This window comes from Lepidochelys olivacea, assembly GCF_965140295.1.
Source record: "Lepidochelys olivacea isolate rLepOli2 genome assembly, chromosome: 1".
Classification (NCBI taxonomy): Eukaryota; Metazoa; Chordata; order Testudines; family Cheloniidae; genus Lepidochelys; species Lepidochelys olivacea.
Genome location: NC_140411.1, coordinates 58,910,369 through 58,933,512, shown reverse-complemented (window position 1 = coordinate 58,933,512; position 23,144 = coordinate 58,910,369). Strand labels below are relative to the sequence as shown.

The window sequence follows — 23,144 nt, the reverse complement described above, 5'->3', positions numbered from 1 at the left end:
TCTAAAGATCCCAGAAACATGGACCTTTCCAGACCACTCCACATTAATATTGCTGAAACTTTTAGCAACCAGACCTTGTAGCACCATGGAAAAATACATCTTTTTGTTGATGAACTCCAAGGCCTGTCGTAGGGGCAAAGAATAGGCACTTGGATCTCATCATTGGCCTCAATACAATTCAGGAACCCCAGCCATGCAAATCCATCAATATCCTTCTGTGCATTGCCAAGCTTTATGACTGGGGGTAGCAGAACACACCTCCATGACAACATCCTCGATAGCTGACCTGCCAACACCAAACTGGTTAGCAACTGACCAGTAGTAATCAGGAACGGTGAGCTTCCAGGCAGCAATGATCACGCGCTTCTTCATACTGATGGGGAGCTTTCATATTGGTGTACCACCCCTGCAGCTCCAGCATGAGTGCCGCATAGATTTCAAGGAAAGTGGCCTTTGTCAGCCTGAACTTCTGCTGCCACTGCTTGTCATCCCGGTTGTACGTCACTATCCTATTCCAACAATCAGTGCTAGCTGACCAAGGCCAGAAGGAAAAGTCCACTGAGTAAAGCCCTCCAGGAAAAGTTCATGCAAAAAGTAACTACTAGATTTTGTCTTCCTCATCCCATATCACTGTGGCACTGCCATAGCTATTTCCCAAGTCATCCAAAGCCATCTTGCTGCACAACTGCTATGTGTATTTATAACCATCAGGATAGTGGTGCTCAGCAGTATTGCCTCCACACTGCGTGACAGCAGTTTGAAAATGGCACTGGCTTGCAAAAGCCAGATGAATGATGGGATGACAGGAGAAGAATGACAGGAATTTGTTTGTTTGACCTGTTCTGCTAATTGGGTCTACAAATGTACTCTAACTGTGAGTTCAATGGTAATAAGTGAATATAAGATCATAAGATGTCACAGTAACCTATAATAAAAATGTTAATGGGAACAGGGGCAAGAAAACTAGACTGAAAAATGGAATTAGTCCAAACAAAGAAGCCTATTGCTATAACCCAAGGACTGTGCTGAGATCATCCTTGGTAAACAAAATGTGGGTCTAGAAATTAATGAACTGGTGTGTTGGAAACTAGGCCTAATTGTAGACAAATTAATGAGGGGATGGACTATATCACCCACCACTCCCTTTTTGGGTCCTTAAAGAAAGAGACTTGGGGTGGGAGGGAAAATAAGACGACGGAGGCTACTGAAGGAAGCCTCACCATCTCCTGGGACCCAGGGCCTTTGTCATTCTACTCCTGAGAGATGTCCTGACTAGACTAGGCCAGAGAGGGATCCAGATGATATCGCTACCTCTATCAGCTCCAGCTGAACCCCAGACACCACTTGGCACGAAATGGGATCAGACTTTAACAAGAGTAAAAACAACAGTTCCAGTCCAAAGCCCATGGGTGGCGGGTATAATAGGCCAGGGAAGCCTTAGCCTTCCCCGGCGCTGCTGCCGACCCGCTGCCGGACACCTGGGCTGCAGTGGCCCTGCCCCTTCCCCAAACCCCCAACACCTGCTGCTGCTGCCTGTGCCTACCGTGTCTCCTCCACTCCACTCCCACCTCCGGAGGTCCCTGCTGCTCACTGCGTCCCTCCTCCTCCGGTATGGGGGAATGAGGAGGGACGTGGAGAGCCAGCGGCAGGCGGGGGAGTGAAGAGGCTTGACAGGGCACTGGGGTTGACGGTTTGGCTGGGATGGGGGGCCTTCAGGGGCAAGGGGGCCCAGTGCTTGGGGGGGCCAGCCTGGCACTGGGGACCAGGAGCTCGGCCAGGGGAGGGCCTTCAGGGGCAGGGGGGGGCGGTGGCTTGGCCTGGCTCTTGGGGTGCAAGCGGCTTGGCTGGAGGGCTTTCGGGGTGGGAGGCGTCAGCTCAGCCCAGTGCTGGGGCTGGGCTGGCACTCGGGGAGGCCAGTGGCTCAGCTGGGGGGCTGGTGGCTCGGCCTGGCGCTGGGGCCAGCCCGGCACTTGAGGGGATTGGCAGCTTGGCCTGGCGGCTTGGCCCAGCACTGGGGGGTGGGGGGGGAGACCTCAGCTGGGGAGGCCATCAGGGGCAGGGGGGCTGGCGGCTCAGCCTGGCGTTACTGTGGGGGGGGGCAGCAACTCAGCCTGGCACAGGGGCCAGCCTAGCACTTGGGGGGGGGCAGCAGACAGCTTGGCCTTTAAACAGAGGAGGGGCACGTACCTGTGTACCTTCAGGGCAGCAGAGTTCAAACTGCTGACCAAAGCGGTCATGATGGGCATTGTGGAAAATCCCCAGAAGGCCAATTTAGGTGACACAACCAAGTGAGGTGTCTACACTGACACTGCGTCACTTTAACTGAGTTGCAAAAAACTCTATGCCGCTCATTGAGGAGGTTTTATTATGTCGGCATAGCAGAGTAGTTACATCGGTAGGAGGAGCATTTCAGTGTGTACACCTCCACTATTTTGTCAATGAAAGTTAACAAAACTGTGTCGTGTAGACAAGGCCTTAGTCTACCATGGAGGCAAACAGACAACAGAGGCAGCAAAGGGGCAGCACATTCAAAATGAGTTTGCTGCTTGGTACAGACACACACAGAGAGTTCCTCATCTCACACAAAGAAAAGGAGGACTTGTGGCACCTTAGAGACTAACCAATTTATTAGAGTTAGTCTCTAAGGTGCCACAAGTCCTCCTTTTCTTTTTGCGAATACAGACTAACACGGCTGCTACTCTGAAACCTGTCATCTCACACAGAATTCACAGATCGTATAGCGGTTCCCAAGTCGTCACAATGTCATCTTCATACATTCCAGTGTGCACGGCTGAACTGCGTTAATGGCCTGACTCCTTAATTTGTCTAATTTTGGTTTGAAGTTCCTGCTAATTTTTTATCGGGATTATAACTGAATATAAGCCATAGTTTTGGCTGGCGGTGGGTGGGCGGGCTTTTCTTGGGCATCAAGCAGCGTCAGCTCCAGCTTTTGCACCTCTGCAGCTCCAGCCCCTCCCCAGGAAGGGTCCATGGATGCCTGCAATGCAAAGACTCAAACACCAGCCAGCCCTTCTGCCACTGAAAAGCCACGTGCTCCTTATTCCTGTAGCCAGGCTGTTATGCACTGGCCCCAACGGACCACCCTAGGATGCCTCGCTCACAATTGTATTACATGTCACGGTGTTTCTTAAAGCCCCAGGTCCTGAGAGCAAGAGACTGAATGAGACTCTCTGCTTTCAGTTAGAAAAAAAACCAAAAAAAGTATGTTTCAGTCATTCATGGCTACAGAGAAGAGCTTGAAAACGTGAACAAGGGCAGCCTGCCAGCTCAGCGCCCAGAAGGCAACCCAAAATAACCCATATATATATATATATCTAAAAAAAACCCCTCATGATTGTCTGAGTCTGAGCCTTTTACATCGGCTCCCACCAGCCTGCGCTGTTGAAAGTGGCCCAAAGCCCCCAGCAGAGCGCTCAGGTGACTCCCGCATCAGCCGGGCCGGGACCCCCCCCCCCCAGCGCGGGATTTCACCGGCAAGGTGAAGGCGAGAGATTGGCAAGATCCGCCTCCTGCGTCCTCACTAAGGCGAGGAGTCCCCTGCACCCCCAGAGGCAGCGCCCGCTCGGCAGCGGCCCCGAGCAAGCTCGCCTCAGCCCCCAGGCCGGGGCACGGCAACAGCGCGACACACACCAGCCTACAGCCCGGGCGGCGGCGGCGTCCGCCAGGCTGCCTCCATCGCAGCTGGCGCCACCCGGGATTCGAACCCCGCTCTTCGGACCGTCCCAGCCCGCGAAGGTAGGAAGCTGGCGCAGCCTCGCCACGCCTCACCCCGCCCCTCCGCGGCCCCATATCGCGTCAGGCAGGAAGCGAGGGCACCGTCAGGTTCAGCGGCTTCGGCGGCGGTTAGTGAGCATGCGCACTTGCGCAGATGCCTGGCACATGCTCAGTCCCAGGGAGCGAGCCGGGTCGGTCCGAGGCTCTCCCAGCCGGGCACGCCCATTTTCTGGCCCCTCCTCCTCCTCCTCCCCCACCCCCCCCCTTCGGGAGTTTCTAGGATCGTGCCCTGTGTTGAGGCAGAAGCAGCAGCTCAGGCGGCGAATGATTCTCTCCTCCCCCACCCCCGGTGGTAAGTACCATTGGGATAGGGGGCGGGGTCTGGGCTGTGCCCTCCTGCGCCCCGCTTTGTGCACCCTCGGTAATGACTGATTCCCATCCCCCCCACGGCTGCAGCGAATGGGCCGTTCCGCCCCTGTCTCCCGGTGAGCGGTGGGGCTGGCAGGGGAGGGACCCTTAGCATGGGGCAGGCTGGGCGTGCCGGCCCTCAGGCGGGGCGGAGACGTGCTGACCGACCCTCACCTGCCCTAGGGGACCCTGGGCCAAGCAAGCCTCCTCCCACCGGCCCCTCCACCCAGCCTGGGTGGGACTCAGCGTGCAGGGAGCTTGTCAGGGTGGTGCCCGCGCCACAACACGCCCCTCGCACCTCCAACCCCTGCCATGTGCCATGTTGCAGCCCTCGCTGGGCACCATAACGCACGCCTTGCCATGCTCCACACCACCCCTCGAGGAGCATCACAAAGCGCCCCACTCACTGGGCATCATAACACGCCCCTAGCACCTCCTGCGGTGCTCTATAACACCCCTCGCGCACTTCGCTGGGTGCCATGATGCCATGCCACGTTGGGGTGTCAAAGCGCTTGGCACACAGCAGCTTGGAAATCCTGCCGTGGACTAGGTATCAAATGCACTCCCCCAGTCTCTTACTGCGATGATGGGGCTGATATATTACACATCTATTTAAAACAAATCAGGAATTTTCACATCTGCAGCCCGGAGACTCAGTTAGTTCAAAACCACAGCAAAGTCTAGAAGATACTGACTCATTGGGATTACAAATGACAGAAATTAACCAGAACTGGAAGAGATCAGAAAAAAACAACTTTCTCTTTTTTGTCACCCCCCTCCCCATTTGTTTGTTTTGTGCAGTCAACAGCAGGTGGGGCAGAGACAGTTTCACTTTTGTTGATGATCAGTTTCATTTCCTTTCTCTGACTAGCAAGGGATGGCATTATCCTCATGCTCTGAGTGGAGTTCATATGCGTCCTTTTGCCTCAGGCTCTGAAATATGGCATTTAATAGTCCCACAATAACAGGGAGCTGCTGGTTTTTGATGTCTACATAGCAGTATTTCAGAAATTTGAAGTAGTAAATAAATAGAGGATGCTGTGTTAGTGTGACAACCAGAATCTTGGCCAACACATGGTATTGAACTGAGGAATTTCAGCACTAACAGAATAGGTTTTTGGTCCTCTCCTTGCTAGAAGAGAGACCAGACTTAGGTACAGACTGGCTAGAGTAGCCAGGTGGGGGTTAAACTAATAGCAAAAGGGGAGAGTAAAAAGAGGGAAGATATGAGCTCTCAGCACAAAAATTTAGATGATGAGAATAAGATTAATCAAAGAACCAAAGGACACAAAGAGAAGAAATTACTGAATTGCATATCCCCCAATGCTAGGAGCTTGGGTAACAAATGAGGAATTGGAATTGCTCATTTGTGAGCATAAATTCAGTTGGTACTACTGAAACTTGGTGGGATGAGTCACATGATTGGAATGTTAAAATCAATGTTTATAATCTATTTTGGAAGGATTGAGTGGGAAAAAGGGGAAGGGGAATGACAATCTATATAAAAAATGGTATTATCTATTTCTGAGTCACTGTTAACTCAGAAGAAAGTGATGTCCTAACACATAAAGCACAAGATGGGGATTAGTTGATGTCTGCTAAAGACCACTAAGTCACAATAAGGAATAGGACAATCACCTCTTTACACACCTATCTATAATTTGTACGGGGGGAAATGCATGATCATGGGGTATCCTTAGAATTTCTGAACATTATATATGACAATTTCCTAACACAAAAAGTGCTGGAGCTTACATAAGGGAATTCTTTATTAGACCTTGTCCTAACAATTAAAGAGGAACTGATCACAGAACTAAAAATTAATGGTAGCTTAGGTACTAGTGATCATGACTTGATCACATTCTGTGCAAGCAGAATAAAGTCCAGACCAGTAATATATATACTTGGTGCTTTTATAAGGCCAGTTTCACAAAGTTAAAATAAATAGAAGCCAAATTAGTCGGGAGGAAGGAATTTAATCAGAAAACTGTGAATGATAGTTGGGAATCATTTAAGAACACCTTACTAGATGCCCAAAAAGCCACAATCCCACAACTGAGCAAGAAGGTTGTGCTGGTTAAAAAAACAACTTGGTTTAGAGGAGAAGTGAAGGCAGCTATAACATATATAAACAAATAAAAGACAGAGCAAGTTGATACTTACGAATATAAATCAGAAGTTAGGAATTGTAGAAAATCAATATGGGAACTTAAGGGGCACAAGGAGAAATCTATGGCCAGCAAAGATAAGGACAATAACAAGCAGTTATTAAAATATATTAGGAACAAAAAGAATCCTGACAATGGTATTGGTCCATTATTAGATAGAAATAGTAGAGTTTTCAATAATAATGCAGAAAAGGAAGAAGTGTCCAATAAATATTTTTGTTCTGTATTTGGGGAAAAAAACATGATACAGACTCATCATATTGTGATAACACTCTTTCCATTCCACTAGTATCTCTGTAGAATATTATATAGAATTTGATATTTTGAAATCAGCATGTCCGAATAATGTGCACCCAAGAGTTTTAAAAGAGCTGACTGAGGAGCGCACTGGACTATTAATGTTGATTTTCAGTAAGTTTTAGGGCACTGGGGAAGGTCCAGAAGACTGGAAGAAAGCTAATATGACAATTTTTTAAAAAGGGTAAACAAGGTATTATAAATCTGTAGCCTGACATCAATCTTGGGCACGGTAATGGAGTTGGTGATATGGGACTTGATTAATAAAGAATTAAAGGCGGGTAACATAATTAATTCAAATCAACATGGGTATATGGAAAACAGATCCTGTCAAACTAACTTGATATCTCTTTAGGATGAGATTACACATGTGGTTGATAAAGGTAATAGTGCTGACATAATACACTTAGACTTCTGTAAGGCTTTTGACTTGGCACCACACAACATTTTGATTAAAAAGCTATAATGATATAAAATTAACGTGGCACACATTAAATGGATTAAAAACTGGGTAACTGATAGATCTCAAAATTATTTAATGGGAAATCATCCCCAAGTCATAGAATATCACCTCAGGAGGTCATCTAGTCCAACCCCCTGCTCAAAGCAGGACCAATCCCCAATTTTTTGCCCCAGATCCCTAAATGGCCCCCTCAAGGATTGAACTCACACCCTGGGTTTAGCAGGCCACTGAGCTATCCCTTCCCACGGTGGGTGTGTTTCCAGTGGGGTCCTGAAGGGATCAGTTCTTGGGCCTATACTGTTTAACATTTTTATTGATGACCTGGAAGAAAATACAAAATCATAAAATTTGCAGATGACACAAAAATTAGGGGATCACTAAATAATGAATAAGACAGGTCACTGATTCAGAGTGATCTGGATCAGCAGTTCTCAACGGAGGGTCTGTGGCCCACTGGGGGGTCCATGAGCCTTTTCAGGGGTGCTGCAGGGCCCTGTGGCTGAAACCCGGAGCCTCAAGCCCTAGCGCTGAAGCTGGAAGCAGCACAGGGCTGAAGCCACCCCCCCTCAAAGCCGGGAGTGGTGTGGGGCTGAAGCCGGTGCCTCTCCCCTCACCCCCACAAAGCTGGGAGCAGTGTGGGGCTGACACCAGTGTAGCAGAGCAGTTTGTGCCAATACACTGGCACCCCCAAAGCCAGGAATGGCGTGGGAATGAAGCCAGCAAGCCAGGAGCAGCTGGAGGCTGAAGCTAGGAGCCCCTGCCCCCCACTGAAGCTGGGAGCCTCACTGGGAGCCCCCCACCCCTACACAGCTCCTAGCTACCTCATTGCCTGCACACAGTCCCTAGCTATCCCCTCCCTTCACCCTGAGCTACACTCCTCATTTCACACATCCCCTAGCTACCCGCTCCCTGCACCCTGAGCGGTTTTCAGACTTTTTGAACTGAATTCCCCCTTTGAGTTAAGTTTTTTGGTTGTGTCCCTCCACAGCCCAGATAGGCTGGGAGACCTCCTGAGTGAGTCGGGGTGGAGGTGGTGCTCCCTCTCTGGACCCCACTGTGTGGAGCTGGCTCAAGTCCCGTCAGCCCTTGCCCCCCCCACCCACCCAAAAATAGAAGTTAAACTATGCCTATGCCCAAGGCGCCCCCAGGCCTGGAGCCCTGAGTCCCTCCTACCCCCCGCTGGGACCTGGAGCTTTTATAGGATGTTGAGGGGGGCCTCAGCAAGGAAAAGGTTGAGAACCCCTGATCTGGATCACTTGTTAAGCTGGGTGCAAGTAAACTGTGGTTTAATATGGCTAAATGTTCCTCGATATGTACATTTACAAAGAACATAGGCCCTACTTATAGACTGGGGGACTCTGTCCAGGGAAACAGCGTCTCTGAAAAAGAATTGGGAGGTTGTGGTGGATAATCAGCTGAAGATGAGTAAGGCTCTGTGTTTGTCACGGAGGCCACAGACGTCCCGGGTTCTGGGGCTTTCCGTGACCTCCATGACTTCTGCAGCAGCCCGCGTGGGTGGCCCAGGAGCTGCCTGAGCAGCCTGGGCAGCCACCGAGCCAGGCACACCAGCCGCTGCTGGGGCAGTCTTGGGCCCGCCCCCCAGCAGCAGGAGTTTGGGCATGGGGGGGGCTCAGGGTTGGGGTGCAGGGTGGTGCGTTCCTGGGGTGGGGCTCCCTGGAAGGGCAACAGGAACTCTCCTCCCTCAGCTCCTAGCTCCACGTGCTGCCTCCGCCCACAGGCACCGCCCCCGCAGCTCCCATTGGCCGCGGTTCCCTGTCAATGGGAGCTGCAGACCGGGGCTTGGGGCAGAACCGAGGCAACATGTGGAGCTAGGCGCTGGAGGTTGTTGCTTCCCAGGAACCAGCTAGGGAACGTGCCCCAGCCCCTCCCCACCAGTACTCGAGGCACAAACACCCCCCCGGCTACCCCTCCCAAGTACCCATGGTGCCCCCCCCGGGCTGTGCCCCCCTCCCCAGGACCCATGGCATCCCCCAAGCTGCCCCCCCAGCATCTGTGCCGCCCCCAGCTGCCTCCCCCCCAGCTGCCTCCCCCCAACAAGTTTTACTCAGGGGTATATAGTAAAAATCATGGACAGGTCACGGGCCATGAATTTTGGTTACTGCCCGTGTCCTGTCCATTACTTTTACTAAAAATACCCTAGACTAAAACATAGCCTTAAACATGAACTCTCAATGCAACACTGTGGCCAAAAGAGCTAATGCAATCCTGGGATGTATAAACAGGTGAATCTTGAGTAGGAGTAAAGACATTATTTTACCTCTGTATTTGGCATTGGTATGACCACTGCTAGAATACTGTGTCCAGTTCTGGTGCCCACAATTCAAGAAGGATGTTGATAAATTGGAGAGCGTTCAGAAAAGAGCAATGAGAATGAGTAAAGGACTAGAAAACGTGCCTTTATAGTAATTTTCTAAAAGATGTGCTCTAGGAATTATTTTGCGGAAGCTCTTTGGCCTGTGTTTTACAGAAGGTCAGACTAGAATGATCACAGTGGTCCTTTCTGGCCTTGGAATCTATTAAATATCTTGCAATTGAGCTAAAGAGTCAGGTTCTGAAGCTAAGAGCTGTAACAGACTCATATCCTCTGGGGATCAGGCACAGAGGACACACACACATTTTTTACATACAAATGTAATGGTTTGCCTTTTAAAATATATCAGTCTCATAGCAGGTGGGAGGCAAGCAGAGGAATGATCAGCAGGTTATCTTCAGACTACCTGTACTGAGCCATGTAAGTTGTCTTCCACTCCTGAATGGAGCTTGGAGGAACAGCAGGGACTGTTACTTCCACCCTCAGTCCCTTCATTGGGACTGTGTGGATTGGAGATCCTTAACCCACATATAGAGCAGCAAGGATAGTTCAGGCTGGAAACCCTTCAAAAGCCATAGACAAGGGGAGCAGCAGCTGGAGTTCCCCTCCACAAGGTAGAGGAGAAACAGCCAGAGCCAAGAATTATCACTTGCCTCTAGCTGTTTCCATTACATGTGTGTTCCTCCCATGTAAAAGAAGCAACTTCTGTACCTGCATGCACACTCCTGTTTAGGGTTTTTTGATAGTAACAGAAAAAAAACATCAAAAATAGGAACAACTGGTTAAAAAAAGTAATGAAGAAATATTTTTGCAAAGGAACTTGGGGATAGTACAAAGCTGCTTTACTTCCTTTTGCTGAAAATGACCAGTTTCAGTTTGATGATGTCTCTTAATGAATTGACCCTGTGAAGTATAATTATCACCATCTTACACAGGGGGAACTGAAGCATAGAAAGGTTAAGTGACATGCGCAAGTCTGTGTCATAGTCAGGAAAAGAACCCAGACCTCTTGACTCCCAGTGCCCCATGAACAATTACAAGAAAGCCATCCTCATTATTATTCTGCAGTTTCGTTTTACATTATAGCAAAGTGCTTTTCAGTCTGTAGATAACAAATAATATTTAGCACTTATGTAGGAATTTTCATCTTCATAAGACTTAGCAAGATGGAGGTAGTGCTTTTATTTACATAATGCCCAACAGTGTTCTGTGTACTCCATAGACCTGTAAGAAGACGAACCCTCCCCAAAGACCTTACTGCGGCCCAAGGGCCACAGGTTGCCTACCACTGCCTTACTGTCTAAGAGCTAGATCCTACAACTGGATCCAAACAGGTAGACCCATGTACCCACACAGATCCACTTCCAGGATCTAACCCTAAGTAGAGGAACAGGAGGGATACAGCACAAACCCTTTTCTCTCTTTTTCCTGTTATCCCTTCTGTGTGTGGCATTTGTTTTTATCCAGGCCCTTTTGCCTTTTTGACTGTGGTTAGCCTTTGTGTGACTTCTCTTTGTATTTTAACCTATGCCTAGTTCTCTTTTTAACCCTTTCCTACTTTTTATTAATTATTTGTATTATGGTAGCATCTAGAGTCCCCAGCTGAGATCAGGCCCCAATGTGCAGACAAATAGTGAGAAACCCCAAAGAGTTTACAATCTAAATAGACAAGTCAGAAATGGGTGGGAGGGGAACCAGAGGCACAGAGGTGTGAAGTAACTTGCCCAAGGTCACATAGCTGGTCAGTGGCAGAGCCAGGAATAGACCCTCAGTCTCCTGGTTCAGTTCACTGCTCTATCCAGTGGACAGTGCTGGTTCCATTTTACAGATGGGAAGACTGAGCTTAATTTACTTGCCCAAGGTCACAAATGGAATGTGAGTCAACAGCTGGGATTAGAATTTAGGAGTTCCTGGTTCTTAGTGCTGTATTTGACCATGCTGCCTCTCTCTGACTCGTGTATTAAAAATAAACATTTAAAGCTCTACAGTCCTGGAGAAATTAAACAAGATTTTCTTTATCCTCCCAGGTAATAGGCTCCAGCACTCTCTGATGTGACATCACCAGCAGAGAGCATCTTGAAACATCACACCTAGTGGGAACTAGCAGTTGCTGAGGATCTGAGTGTCGGGGACTTGCATGACAACAGAAAAAGTGAAGTTTATATTACTGGTGTGTTGAATGAACATCTTACTGGGTCCTTGGGGACACTGGACACATTGTACTGAAAGAGTTTGAATTATGACTTTTATTTGCAGATGGCCTTTAAAAAATTATTGCAGCTGCCAGATAAGAAAAATGAGACAATGTGGGAAGGCAAAAGAGGATGAGAAGGCAAACACTGGAAGGATAAGGACAGAAAGGAGAGTAGAGATTCACTGTAACAAGGGGTTTAAAATTTTTCTGGTGTATAGAAAATAGGTATTACCCAGGGTGGTGCTGGCCTTGACAATGTTTCAGTGGCCGTGGTTCTAGACCTCTAACTTCCATCTGTTATTGAGGAACCATCTAATTTCACCTTCCTGTCTTTTCCTTTCCCTTTTTTACTTGCAAATCTCTTTTCTGTAATCCCATTATGTTAAAGAAACAACATTCCCTCCTTCTTTCCTGTGAACTCAGGGAGGATATTTGTGGGAGCTGGCGGTACTACTTTGCTTATTTAAACTGTGACAGATACTTTAATGCAGCTGCGGTTAGATGTGTGAAAGAACAAGCTTGAGGTGCTGATGGTAGCAGACTAATATCTTCTAAACTAAAAGTACTTCACATTATATGAAGTGACTCACAAGCCCATGCAAGGTTGTTGGTATCTGCATGAAATGTTCTTCACTGAGCCATGTATTGTTGAGCAAGTTTGGAAGTTTTCATATTGGTCCCTGCTTCCACCAGTGACTTTCCAAGAAAAAAATCCTAGTTCTCATTCCTCCAATCCCAATTGCTAGAGCCTCTAGCAGCTAACCTGTATTCTGTTTTTATCTCAGCAAGTCAAGTTTTACTCATGCCAGTCAATCACTGCTAGAATGGCTGGGCACAAAGTCTGCTGGGATGCAAGTGAAATAGAAGCTAGATCTGGAAATGCTGTGGGCCCTCACCAGCTACACTCTCCGTATTCCTCCCAGCTGGTATAGGATGGTTGCATTAACAGTTTTATGTTTTGTTCAACAGTCTCTCTCCAGGTGACTTCCACACAATGGAGAAGATGGTAAAAAGGAAGTGTGCATTTTGTCCAGCAGATGAAGAGTGTGCTATAATGTACATTGCAGAAAAGCAGAATCTTGCAGTTCATCAGAATTGTTTGGTGAGAGTTTTTCTTAACATATGAGTACTATTAAAGGAATCAAGAAGGACCAAAAGGAAAAATTTCAAAGACAATATGGACATTGTACATAATTGTCTACTCTAGAACCGTGGTTCTCAACTGGGGGTATGTGTACGCTGGGGATACGCAGAGGTCTTCAGGGGGTACATCAACTCATCTAGATATTTGCCTAGTTTTACAATAGGCTGCATAAAAAGCACTAGCGAAGTCAGTGCAAACTACAATTTCACACAATGACTTGTTTATACTGCTCTATATACTATACACTGAAATGTATTTCATTTGTGGTCCGATCGATTTACTTTATAATTATATGGTAAAAATGAGAAAGTAAGAACTTTTTCAGTAATAGTGTGCTGTGACACTACATCTGATTTTGTAAGCAAGTAGTTTTTAAGTGAGGTGGAACTTTGGGGTACACAAGACAAATCAGACTCCTGCAAGGGGTACAGTAGTCTGGAAAGGTTGAGAGCCTGCTCTAGAAGAAAAGAGAACTCTTTCCCTCTCTATTTCAGAAGGCAGTGAATGATCTACAATTTCATGGTCTTCTGGAGTTCCAATAATTAGAACTTCAGACAGTTATATTTTTTTACTTGTCCAAATGGTTGGTGCATTGAGGTGGAGGGGAATACGAATAATAATTCAGGAGTTGGGATGGAGTGTAGAAAGAGTAAAAACGAGTCCAGTTCATCATTGCCTCCCTCTTTGTATAGTCACTTTACACCAGTGCAAAGTGACTGTAAAATGTTACTAAATCAGAATAGTAGCATTTTACATCCAATTTTCATTGGTATAACTAGCTACATAAGTTACAGGACAATGCTGAACAGGGCCCAAGGGGTCTGGGTAGGCAGTAGAGGGAAGGACAACAAAAAAGCAGGACTGAAAATATCTGTTTTGTCACTTAAAAAAAACAAAACCCTGGCAGCCAAAGGATTTCAGAGTTCAAAACAAGTTCAGTATTTTGGTTAGCCATTATTAAATTTAGAAACTATAGAAAGTGCCTTAACATTAGGTAAGAATTCAGAACAAAAATGAACTTGTTTCGCAACAACTTTGAAACCCTTTGACTTCCAGTGATTTTGAATGGCAAAACAGGTTCTTCAGTCCCTGGGCCGATCCTGCAAAGACTTGTGCATGTGCTAAATTTGATATAATATGAGTAATCTCAATTGAAGTAATTGAATCAAACTCCTTACAGTGCGAAAAGGTAAACATGTCCTTAGTCTTTGCAGGATCAGGGTTATAATTTGCATGATCAAAGTGGCAAAATGGCAGCTTCTTGTGTGTGTCTTAAATATAAGGAATAATTAAGTGTGGTTTTAATTTAAGAATTGGCTATGTAAAAATGTCCTTGTGAGGTTCTAGGTTTAGTGTGGTTCTAGAACAAATTTACTCAGTTTGCAAATAAAATCTGTCTTCTATCTGCTAGCCCTGCAATCTTACCCTGGGATCTTTCCTTCTTTCACATCAGCACCAATAATAAAGATTCTGGACATCATATTCTGCCCCTCAGCTAGGAGTAACTAAGGGAAAAATTTGGCTCCACCATTGGAACTTAGTTAACTATTCTGTATACTTTTATGAGAACCCTCTTCCTAAATTTGTTTGTTCTGCTGTAGTATCGGGAGAAAAGTAATATGAAAAAAATGTCATTAAGTTTTTTTAAACTCACAGAGAGCAGATCTTTTAAGTTAAAAGGTGCCATCTTTGCAGTCACTTTCCACAGCTATACCTTTATATTTTAGTGTGTAGGATACCTATTACATTAAATTGAAGCTTTCCTTTTTTTGATATCATAAGTCGCAAATCCTTTGCTCCTCTTTTATTTCTCCCTCTTATAGATCAGCTATCTTATTGTTCTTGCTACATTGTGTTTGTATCTTTATTAATTTGATTACTTTTTTTTTTCATTTTACAGTGTTATATGTTTCAAACAAACATTCAGATTCTTGAAAGCAAACCACTGTTGGTATAGCAACATTGTTACAGCTTTACTAGTCTCTCTGAACCCATAGTAATGTGTGCTAAGTGGCTTCTTATCTCTAACTGTATGTTCTTATTTCTTTAGCTGACCAAGCTTTGTGTCTTCTTATAAATTTATCATGTATTTTAAGTAACAGTTTTGGTGCTAGGTTTTGTTTAAGTATGATCATTTGTTTTCTCATAATCAAATATAGTTGTTAATTAATTAATTATCCCTTCTAATTTGTTGTCATAGTCTAGTACATCAACAGGTATTCATGCATACATTTCTGCGGTATTTTGCCAGCCATTGTTCAACCTATTTAAGTTGCTTCGCCAACAATTCATTGCCAGTCTTTGCCTGGTATCACATTGCCAGTGTTAATTCTGTTGTCACTTCCAACTGAGTCTCTTCTGAAAGATCCTGAGCTCTGTCAAACCTGCTGGGCTAACTGGCAAAAGAGGGCCTGGCTAGGATGATGGCCTCCTTGATGAGCCCTGTAAAAATGCCATGTTCCCTTCAAGTGAAACCTCCTTTAACAGTTGGTGGAGTCTAGTATCACTGGCCCTGACTTGTAGAAGGATGGAAAAGCTAAGCAGTGCTCCCCCACTCAATATGGGACAATGTTTGTTAAAAACAAAGAAATAAAAATTCGCCCCCCTAGGTGGTTTTGTGGGGTGGGGAAAAATGCAGATTTTTTTTTTTTAAAGTGCCCAGGTCTCATGTCTGACACTGAACTGAAGCCCCATCTACTTTCTATCATTCCTTACTGATACACATCAGAGTCTCTCGCTGGCTGAGTCACTCTGTTAATTACTGCTGTCTTTTGTTTTGTTTGTAGTTATATTCCTCAGGATTTGTAGAATCCGAAGAGCATAACCCAGAGAATCAGGATACAAGGTTTGATGTGGCCTCAGTTCAGAGTGAAATCAGGAGAGGAAAGCGGCTGGTAAGGCAGCTTCTTTCAAATATTTTCTTGTTTATAATTTTTAGTAATAACAGCAGCACATTAGACTGTGAAGTCTGTTTGTGACATTTATATGACCTTGTGACATAGAAGCTTGAATAAAATGCATACAAGAACCCAGTCATTTTGACTTACCAAAGATCAGAGTAATTAAAGGTCAGAAACATTAGTCTGCTTCTGCACTTAGTGGAACCTAACGTGTATAGCCACTTTTGTCTGGCAGTAGAAGTTAAGGCTGTTTTGGTTCCTTTCTAAGAAAAGGCATTCTTTGGCAGAGGGCAGATTTTGGGTCCTGCTAAGCTTACACATAAGTAACCTCCTGATCTGTGGAACCTAGAAAAGGAAAGGATTTTTTTTTTAAAATGAGAGCTAAGTTTCTAGTCCTTTTGCTTTTGAAGTCACTTTTGAAAGTGGAACTTGGGCGTTTTTGAAAACTGTTCCCAACATCTCTATACTTGTAAACTGAGCAAATTTAATGTGAAATATTTACAGATGTGAAGCCCAATACTCTCACTATCATTGAGTCACTTCTAAGAATATTAACTGATTTTAATATAATTGTGTAAGAGCAGAGAGAATAATAGAAAGTTGGTTGAAAAATGAGCTGAGTTTGGGTTTGGAGGAGTGAGTTTGCATGACGAACAGGAAGAGGGAGGCTGAGAGTTAAAGATGAAGCCATTTACTCTCAAGTATAAGATTTTAGTTACTAATTATAAAATGTCTGTATCTGCTAACGACTGAACTCCTTCTGCTGTAGATGTGCAACTTCTGTCGCAAGAAAGGAGCCACTGTGGGATGCGAGATAAAAACCTGCCGCAGGAGTTACCACTACTTTTGTGCACTGTGTGATGATGCAGCATTAGAAACTGATGGAGGGCAAGGAATTTACCGGTATTTAACAGACCATTTTCTAATTTTTTGTAGGTTGTGGTGGTATTGTCAGGAAAGAGGTTAATTTTTTTTTTAAATGCGGAAAACATTGACGGGTATGTCCCCCAAAAGAGTCCTTCGCAATCCAGCCATGTTTGAAACTCTGGTGTGTTTGAGAGCAGTAGAAAAAATGTTCCTATCTAGCACAGCAATGGAAAAAAAACCCTCCACTTAATGACAGGAATCTATAGGTGGTTCCACTCACTGTAGTAGCTCATGCTGGTATCAGGTTGTGGTGCTGCAGGAGTCACTGCCTCTAGCACCCAGTGACCATAACATCTTTGGCGCCGTTGATGTTCTGTCTCTATTTATCTTTCACAGCCCAGCCTTCTGGTTAGGTCAGATTTAAGTTCTGTCTCCATCCAGGGTAACAAAAGTCCAGCTAAAGAATGCAAATAAACCTCCACACAGATGATCCTTCTGCCCCTTCACGCTATGTTGAAGTTCCATGCTCTGCACCTCTTACTCCTGGAGTTCCTTCTTTGCACTCAGGCTGAGCACTGCTTCCCAGGGCTTATTCCCTGGAGGCCTTTCTTAGCAGGCTTCCCCACTGCCTTCCCTCCCCAGGGACTCTGGCAGCTTCTCTCAGGGATCTCCCTGCTCCTTTCAGGCCCTATCTCAGGACCTCCCACAGGAGCTATCCAGCTCCCCGGGGTTCTTTCCAGCCTGCCTCCAGGAGGGCCTTCCCAGAAAGAGGAAATTCCCGCTGTTTCTCTTTCCTGGGTCTTCTCCCTTTAAAGGGACAATCACCCTGTGACAATATCCATGAGTCTGACAGAATCCCAAAAGACCATGGAGCTAAATTTGAGATGCAGTTTTCATTAGCCATCTGGTCAGTAAAGACAAAGTTTTCTGCCCCACAAGGTGGAATATTGGTTTCACCCAAATTAAGGTTTACTCCTGGTTCACATGCTTTAGTGAATAGTCTCAGTACAAGGACACTGCCGCGCTCTCTAAGACCATCTACATTAGAGAGCTTTGGTAGTTTCCCCTCCGGTTCAGCACCCGGAATGCTCATGGAAAACTTTGTGTCCCCATACAAAAGAACTTCTCATATTTCATATGTGTTCCCAATACCAGCAGAATTGAATTAGCTTTGAGCAAGTCTTCTAAATGCCTTCCAACCCCACTGTAATGGTGTTATAAGCATAGACTAGAATTTTGTAACATTACAGCCGGAGATGGTGCTGGTTGCTCAAAGAAAAGAGGTTCTCCCTCATCGTTCCAAATGTTGGGATTGCAGCTGACTGTGGAGGTTGCCAATATATTTTGGTAAAGTTTGGAGTGCTGAGAATCCACGGCACCTGTTTCTGTGCTAAAGAATGGTCACAGTTAACGCTTACTCTGTCATTGAGGGTGTGGACTTTATTATTGTTACCTCTTCCAGGAAGAGGCAAGGCACTACAACCAGTATGGGTCTTCATATGACAAAATACATGCACCATTGGGTTATTTGATAGGGCTGTCAATCTGGCATGTTTCACAAGCACAAAAATAGTCCTTTCCCACTGATTCCAGTAGCAATTTAACTGTCTCTGCCACTGGCTTGGTATGTGATGCTAAACAAGTGACAAGCTCTGTGAGACTTAATTTCTCCAACTGTAAAATGGAGATGATGTGATGTTTAACTTGTTAAACATTAGTACGTTATAAAGCATTCTAGAGACCTCAGTTCAGAATCTTTGAGTGATAGCTGACGAAGAAGAGTAGCCTAAACCTAATAGAGAAACTTTCTGAGAGCAGAAGACAAAGCATGGCTGATGTAGGATGGCTTTAGAAGGTGTGAAAAAAATATGTTGGCCCAAAATAAACTCCAGGATTCAATTTCTGCATCCTGAAAACCTATCATTGAACAGCTGTTAAAAAATGAATCAGATAGCTCCAAATTTATCAAGAGGTGGTTGTGCTTAGAATTTGATTAATTTCTGCAAGGACGTGTGACAATGAAAACTATTAAACGTGAGACATAACTGATGAGGACTTTAAGCCTTTTAGTATGTTCTCACATTAAACACTCATTAAGTTGAGGAGCATAGCATTGGTACCAAATTTCTAAATCGGTGGCTGAAAGGCCAAGAATGATACATTGATACAGATTAGATAGGAGCAAGGTGAGGGGGAAAATGTGGGGATTGGACCCAAACTTTTTTTTTGCATTATACATAGTGCCCTATCAAATTCATGGCTGGGAAAAATGAATCACGGACCATGAAATCTGATCTCCACCGTGAAATCTGGCATGCAGCCTGGAGCGCCTACCCTGCACAGGGCTCCAGCTGCTAGTCCCGGCTGGGGATGGGGAGGGACGAGACTTCCTCTTTCCCTTCAGGGCCACTCCCGGGGTGGGTCAGACTGACCTCCAGGATCTCCCCCGGCTGCAAGAAGCTGGCAGCTCCAGCTGTCACCACTCCGTATGGAGAGGCTGCGGCCCCAGCTGCCACGACCCTGCGCAGAGAGGCTGCAGCTCCAGCTGTCAGCAGCCCACTCAGGGGAGACTGCTGAGAAAACCATAACTGCTATGGTAACACACACATACACCCCATACCCTGTGACCCGCACTGCTGGTCATGGCACTGGCTTTAGAGCTGGGCACCTGGCCAGCAGCTTTCCTCTCTGGCTGCCCAGCTCTGAATGCAGTGCCCCTGCCAGCAGCAGGGCAGAAGGGAGGCAATCTCACAACTCCCCTACAATAGCTTTGGAACCCTCCCACCCAGACCCCCTTTTGGGTCAGGACACCCACGGTTACAACACCATGTAAAAGTCTGAAAACGTCATCTTGACTAATTTAAAACCCCCTGGCAGTGAAACTGACCAAAATGGACTGTGAATTTGGCAGGGCCCTAATTATACATCAGTGATGCACATAAAGGGACATGCAGCAGTGTGCACAAGTTTGAAGCTAACACAAACCTAGGAAGGTCAGCCCAAGAGTGGAGAAATTAGAGACATGAAAAATTGTGGGCATGGATTGGCAACACATGCAACTGTGCATGGAAAAAATGTAAAGTAAAGAGTATTGTGTCAAAAGGGATAATGTCTTAAATGGATATGACTCTGATGGGGATTTAGAACTTAAAACCATCAGCATGGTGACTAGTGTGATTAGGAAAGCAAATGGAATAGAACAAAAATGAAAAGCGGTCATTATGGCACTATATAAAGAAAACAGCTGCAGAATTTAGCATAACTTGGGGCGCTCATTTGTAGAAACAGTACGGGAGTGTTGGAAATGCTCCAGAAGTGGGTAACCAGGATGATAAAGGGTGGAGGGATTATAAATATGTGAATTGGTTATTAAAAATGTGTTAAAATGTGTTAATTTTATTTTAAAACATGTTAATTAGGAAAGAACCAGATAGGGCTGTGGGCTATTAAAAAAATAAAAATGTTGTGCTATAAATAGGGCTAATTATTTTTAATGTGCAATTCCATACCTAGCTTTCTGGATTTAATTATTGAGTGTGCACACATCTGGTATTTGTGTGAGAAAATGAACAGTCACAGTAGTTGCACATACAAAAGTAGGCCTCATTTTTATAAAAGAACAAAATGTTGACCTTTAAAATTAGGGCTGGGTTAAAAAAAACCCTAGAAAATGCAAAGTACATTATTGCACCTCTGTGTTTGACAGTAATTTCTTCAAAACATTTCAGTGCTAGTTTCTGAAAATAGGCCATCTCAGCCATAACTCCAGCATTGTAATACAGTTTGAAAAGTGCATTGGGATCCTTCTGGAAGAAAGGTGTTCTATAAATGGTGGACAGTTGTTTTGTGTTCTTCAGGAAAGCAACTGTAATATATTCTTCACCTTCTGGTAAACACGATTATTATTTACTGTACCTGTCCTTGGTCTCTTATAATAGATCCATGTTTCTCTCCTAAAATCTGCAACATTTTGTGGGTGGCGGGGATTTTTTCCCCTATTGCTGAACTCTCTAAATCAGGTAAAAAGGAATTAATGGAATAAGCAGCTGTTGGCCACTCTGCCTAAGCAATGGGTAGGGGTATGTCACAAGAGAACATGGTGGATTAGCAGTTAGTTCAAAACTGTACCATAACAGCATTTGAATCTAGTCAAGCTTTACAAATGAAATAAAAGGAGTGTGTATTATAAAAGTGCCTGCGGTAAGGCTCTACATGGTCAGATTTCATAGCTGAGGAAGATAATGCTCAAATTTCAGTTTTAAACAGGTTCAGTTTTGTGTTCAGATTTTTTTGTGTCATTAGTATAGGTGCTGGTGAAAAGAGGGAAAATATCTTGAAAATCAAAGTTAGTATAACATTGTTTACATATTAATTAATACTGTTTCTCTCTCTTTTAAAATTGAACCAATGTTTTAGAGTGTTCTGTCCAAAACATGACCCAGGCAAAAGGACCAATCATTATGGTGAGTTTCTTTAATGGTTTGGTTGATTTCATTTATTTTTTAAATCTGCGTTCTCCATTATCTGCAGTGGGTCACCAATTCATATGAACAAAGTCAGTGTCACTCCACTCCCCTATAGAATCGTAGGTTTCATGTTTCATAAAAAGTTACAACCGTGTTTCTAATCTTGCAGTAATGGTTCGGCTGAGATCCAGGTATTTGCATAGAAAATTCAAAGAATTTTACTTAAGAAGTATTTTGTATTTAAGAATTGCCCTGAGCTTTTCCAGATAAACATTAAAACTATAAAATATATAATATTTTATATATTTAAATATATAATAATTTTTATATATATAAAAATATGAACAAGATTCTCAATAGAACTACATTGATTTGCACGAGCTGAGAATCTGGCCCTGTATTTAACATTATAACTTCTTTCTATAGCTCCTATACTGACAGGGTCATATTTCTAGAAAGTTGTCTGGCACCAACATTTGACTTACATATTTTGTTTTAAAATACATTCCACAGTTTCACAAGTGCTTCTTACAATTTGCACTCTCAGATCGCTGGGCTGAGCAAAATGGCTTGTAAAACATGATAAAAGTACTAAAGATGCACAAGTTAACACTTGATTTGTCAAAGAGCTGTTACAATACTAGTCACTCGGGATTCTTATCTGTAGTTATATTAAACCTTTTCAAATTAGCATTTTTCAGATTCAGAATACTTTATAGTAGTGCCTTTCATTCTGCAGGATCCCAAAGAGCTTTATAAATGTAACACTGAAATATAAACTACATATAAGGATCACTTCATCTACCACTGAAACGCAGCCAGTTTGAGCGTGAAACACCTCAGCTTTCTAACACATTACAGCCATTCAGAATAGAAAGTGAAGAACCTGTAATAAAAACTGGGGAGAAGTGCCATGGGTTTTGTAATGACCACAAGAAGGCAGGGCCAATTTAATATGTCATCCAAATGGCCTCTTCAGCACCATAGTGTCGTCTGATATCATTCTAGGACAATAATATAATGACCATTCATACAGCTGAGTACAGGTCACCTAGGGCATGGCTACACTGGAAACTTCAAAGCAGTGTGACAGGAGTGCTCCCGCGGCAGCACTTTGAAGTGCGAGTGTGGTCGTGCGCGAGCGCTGGGGGAGAGCTCTCCCAGTGCTTCTGGTAATCCACCTCCGTGAGGGGATCAGCTCCCAGCACTCGGAGCCTGTTTACAGTAGCGCTTTAAAGCACTCTGACTTGCTGCGCGCTAGGGGGTGATTTTTCACACCCCTGAGCCAGCAAGTTAGAGTGCTATAAAATGTAAGTGTAGCCAAGCCCTGAGTTGGCAACACAAATTTCTGCCATACGGAAGACTTAATAAACCTCAGAGTTAGGACAGGCTTAATTAATGTCTGTAAAATGCTGTTTAAACCTTGGTTTGAGTTAAAACCCTATTCAGAATGGTAGGTGTGAACTAACCCTTCAATTAACGTAACTGTAAGCATAAACCCCCACCTAAAATAAAAGGAGGGTGAGCCCACCCAGAAGCTTTTGGTGAAGTATTATTTTGGGTAGGGAGAATGTGTGTTTGTGTGACGGCAGAAGAGACAAAAGACTGAAAAAGACAAGAACAGAGAGAGAAGCAGAGGCTAAAAACAAGAAAGCCAAGCAATAGCCTGAACACAGTGTGACCCTGGAAAAAACTAGAGAGCGCTTTTGGGTTGGTTGGCTAAAGAGGCTTGGGGTTGTAAGATAAGAAATTGATCCTTTTGTTCTTGGTTCCTCCTGCATTTGGGGAGCAAGGACTTTGTACATGCATCAAAAAGAATACCAAACTCCATCAGTTTCTACTTCCAGCTGGAACATCCCCAAGGATGTGACTAGCCGCTCAGATTGAGAAGAGGCAACGTTGATTTCAGGAGCAAGATCCAGTGTCCAAGGAGAGAGGTTGTTAGCTCGCATAAATCAAAACTGGCCAGCGGGATTTAAAACAAGTCCTGAAACATGAGTTGGAGGCTCCACAAAATAATTTAAAACAAGAGCTGGAGGCTTCACAAAAGGAACTAAACCATCATCTGGAGGATTCCCAGAAAGGACTGCGGGTTGACATGCAGGCGGAGGTCAAGTCTCTACAAAGAGCCCAGCAACTACAAAGAGCCCATCAGGTTGGGAAGCCCAGT

The 23,144-nt window shown here is 44.8% G+C and overlaps 1 protein-coding gene across 2 annotated transcripts in view; it reads left to right on the top strand.

Annotated features, from left to right (window-relative positions):
- The first annotated feature begins 3,953 nt into the window (after positions 1-3,953).
- The window catches only part of PHF11 (PHD finger protein 11), a 41,342-nt gene continuing 22,151 nt past the window's right edge, over positions 3,954-23,144 (top strand). The window contains exons 1-6 of one of the 2 annotated variants that reach the window (XM_084650191.1): positions 3,954-4,087; positions 11,431-11,573; positions 12,567-12,699; positions 15,528-15,635; positions 16,411-16,544; positions 20,925-20,971. In XM_084650191.1, the coding sequence (XP_084506317.1) occupies positions 12,592-12,699; positions 15,528-15,635; positions 16,411-16,544; positions 20,925-20,971 (397 nt within the window). In that variant the 5' untranslated portion in view covers positions 3,954-4,087; positions 11,431-11,573; positions 12,567-12,591. The remainder of the gene's footprint in view (positions 4,088-11,430; positions 11,574-12,566; positions 12,700-15,527; positions 15,636-16,410; positions 16,545-20,924; positions 20,972-23,144) is intronic. The other variant, XM_084650192.1, reaches the window with a different exon arrangement.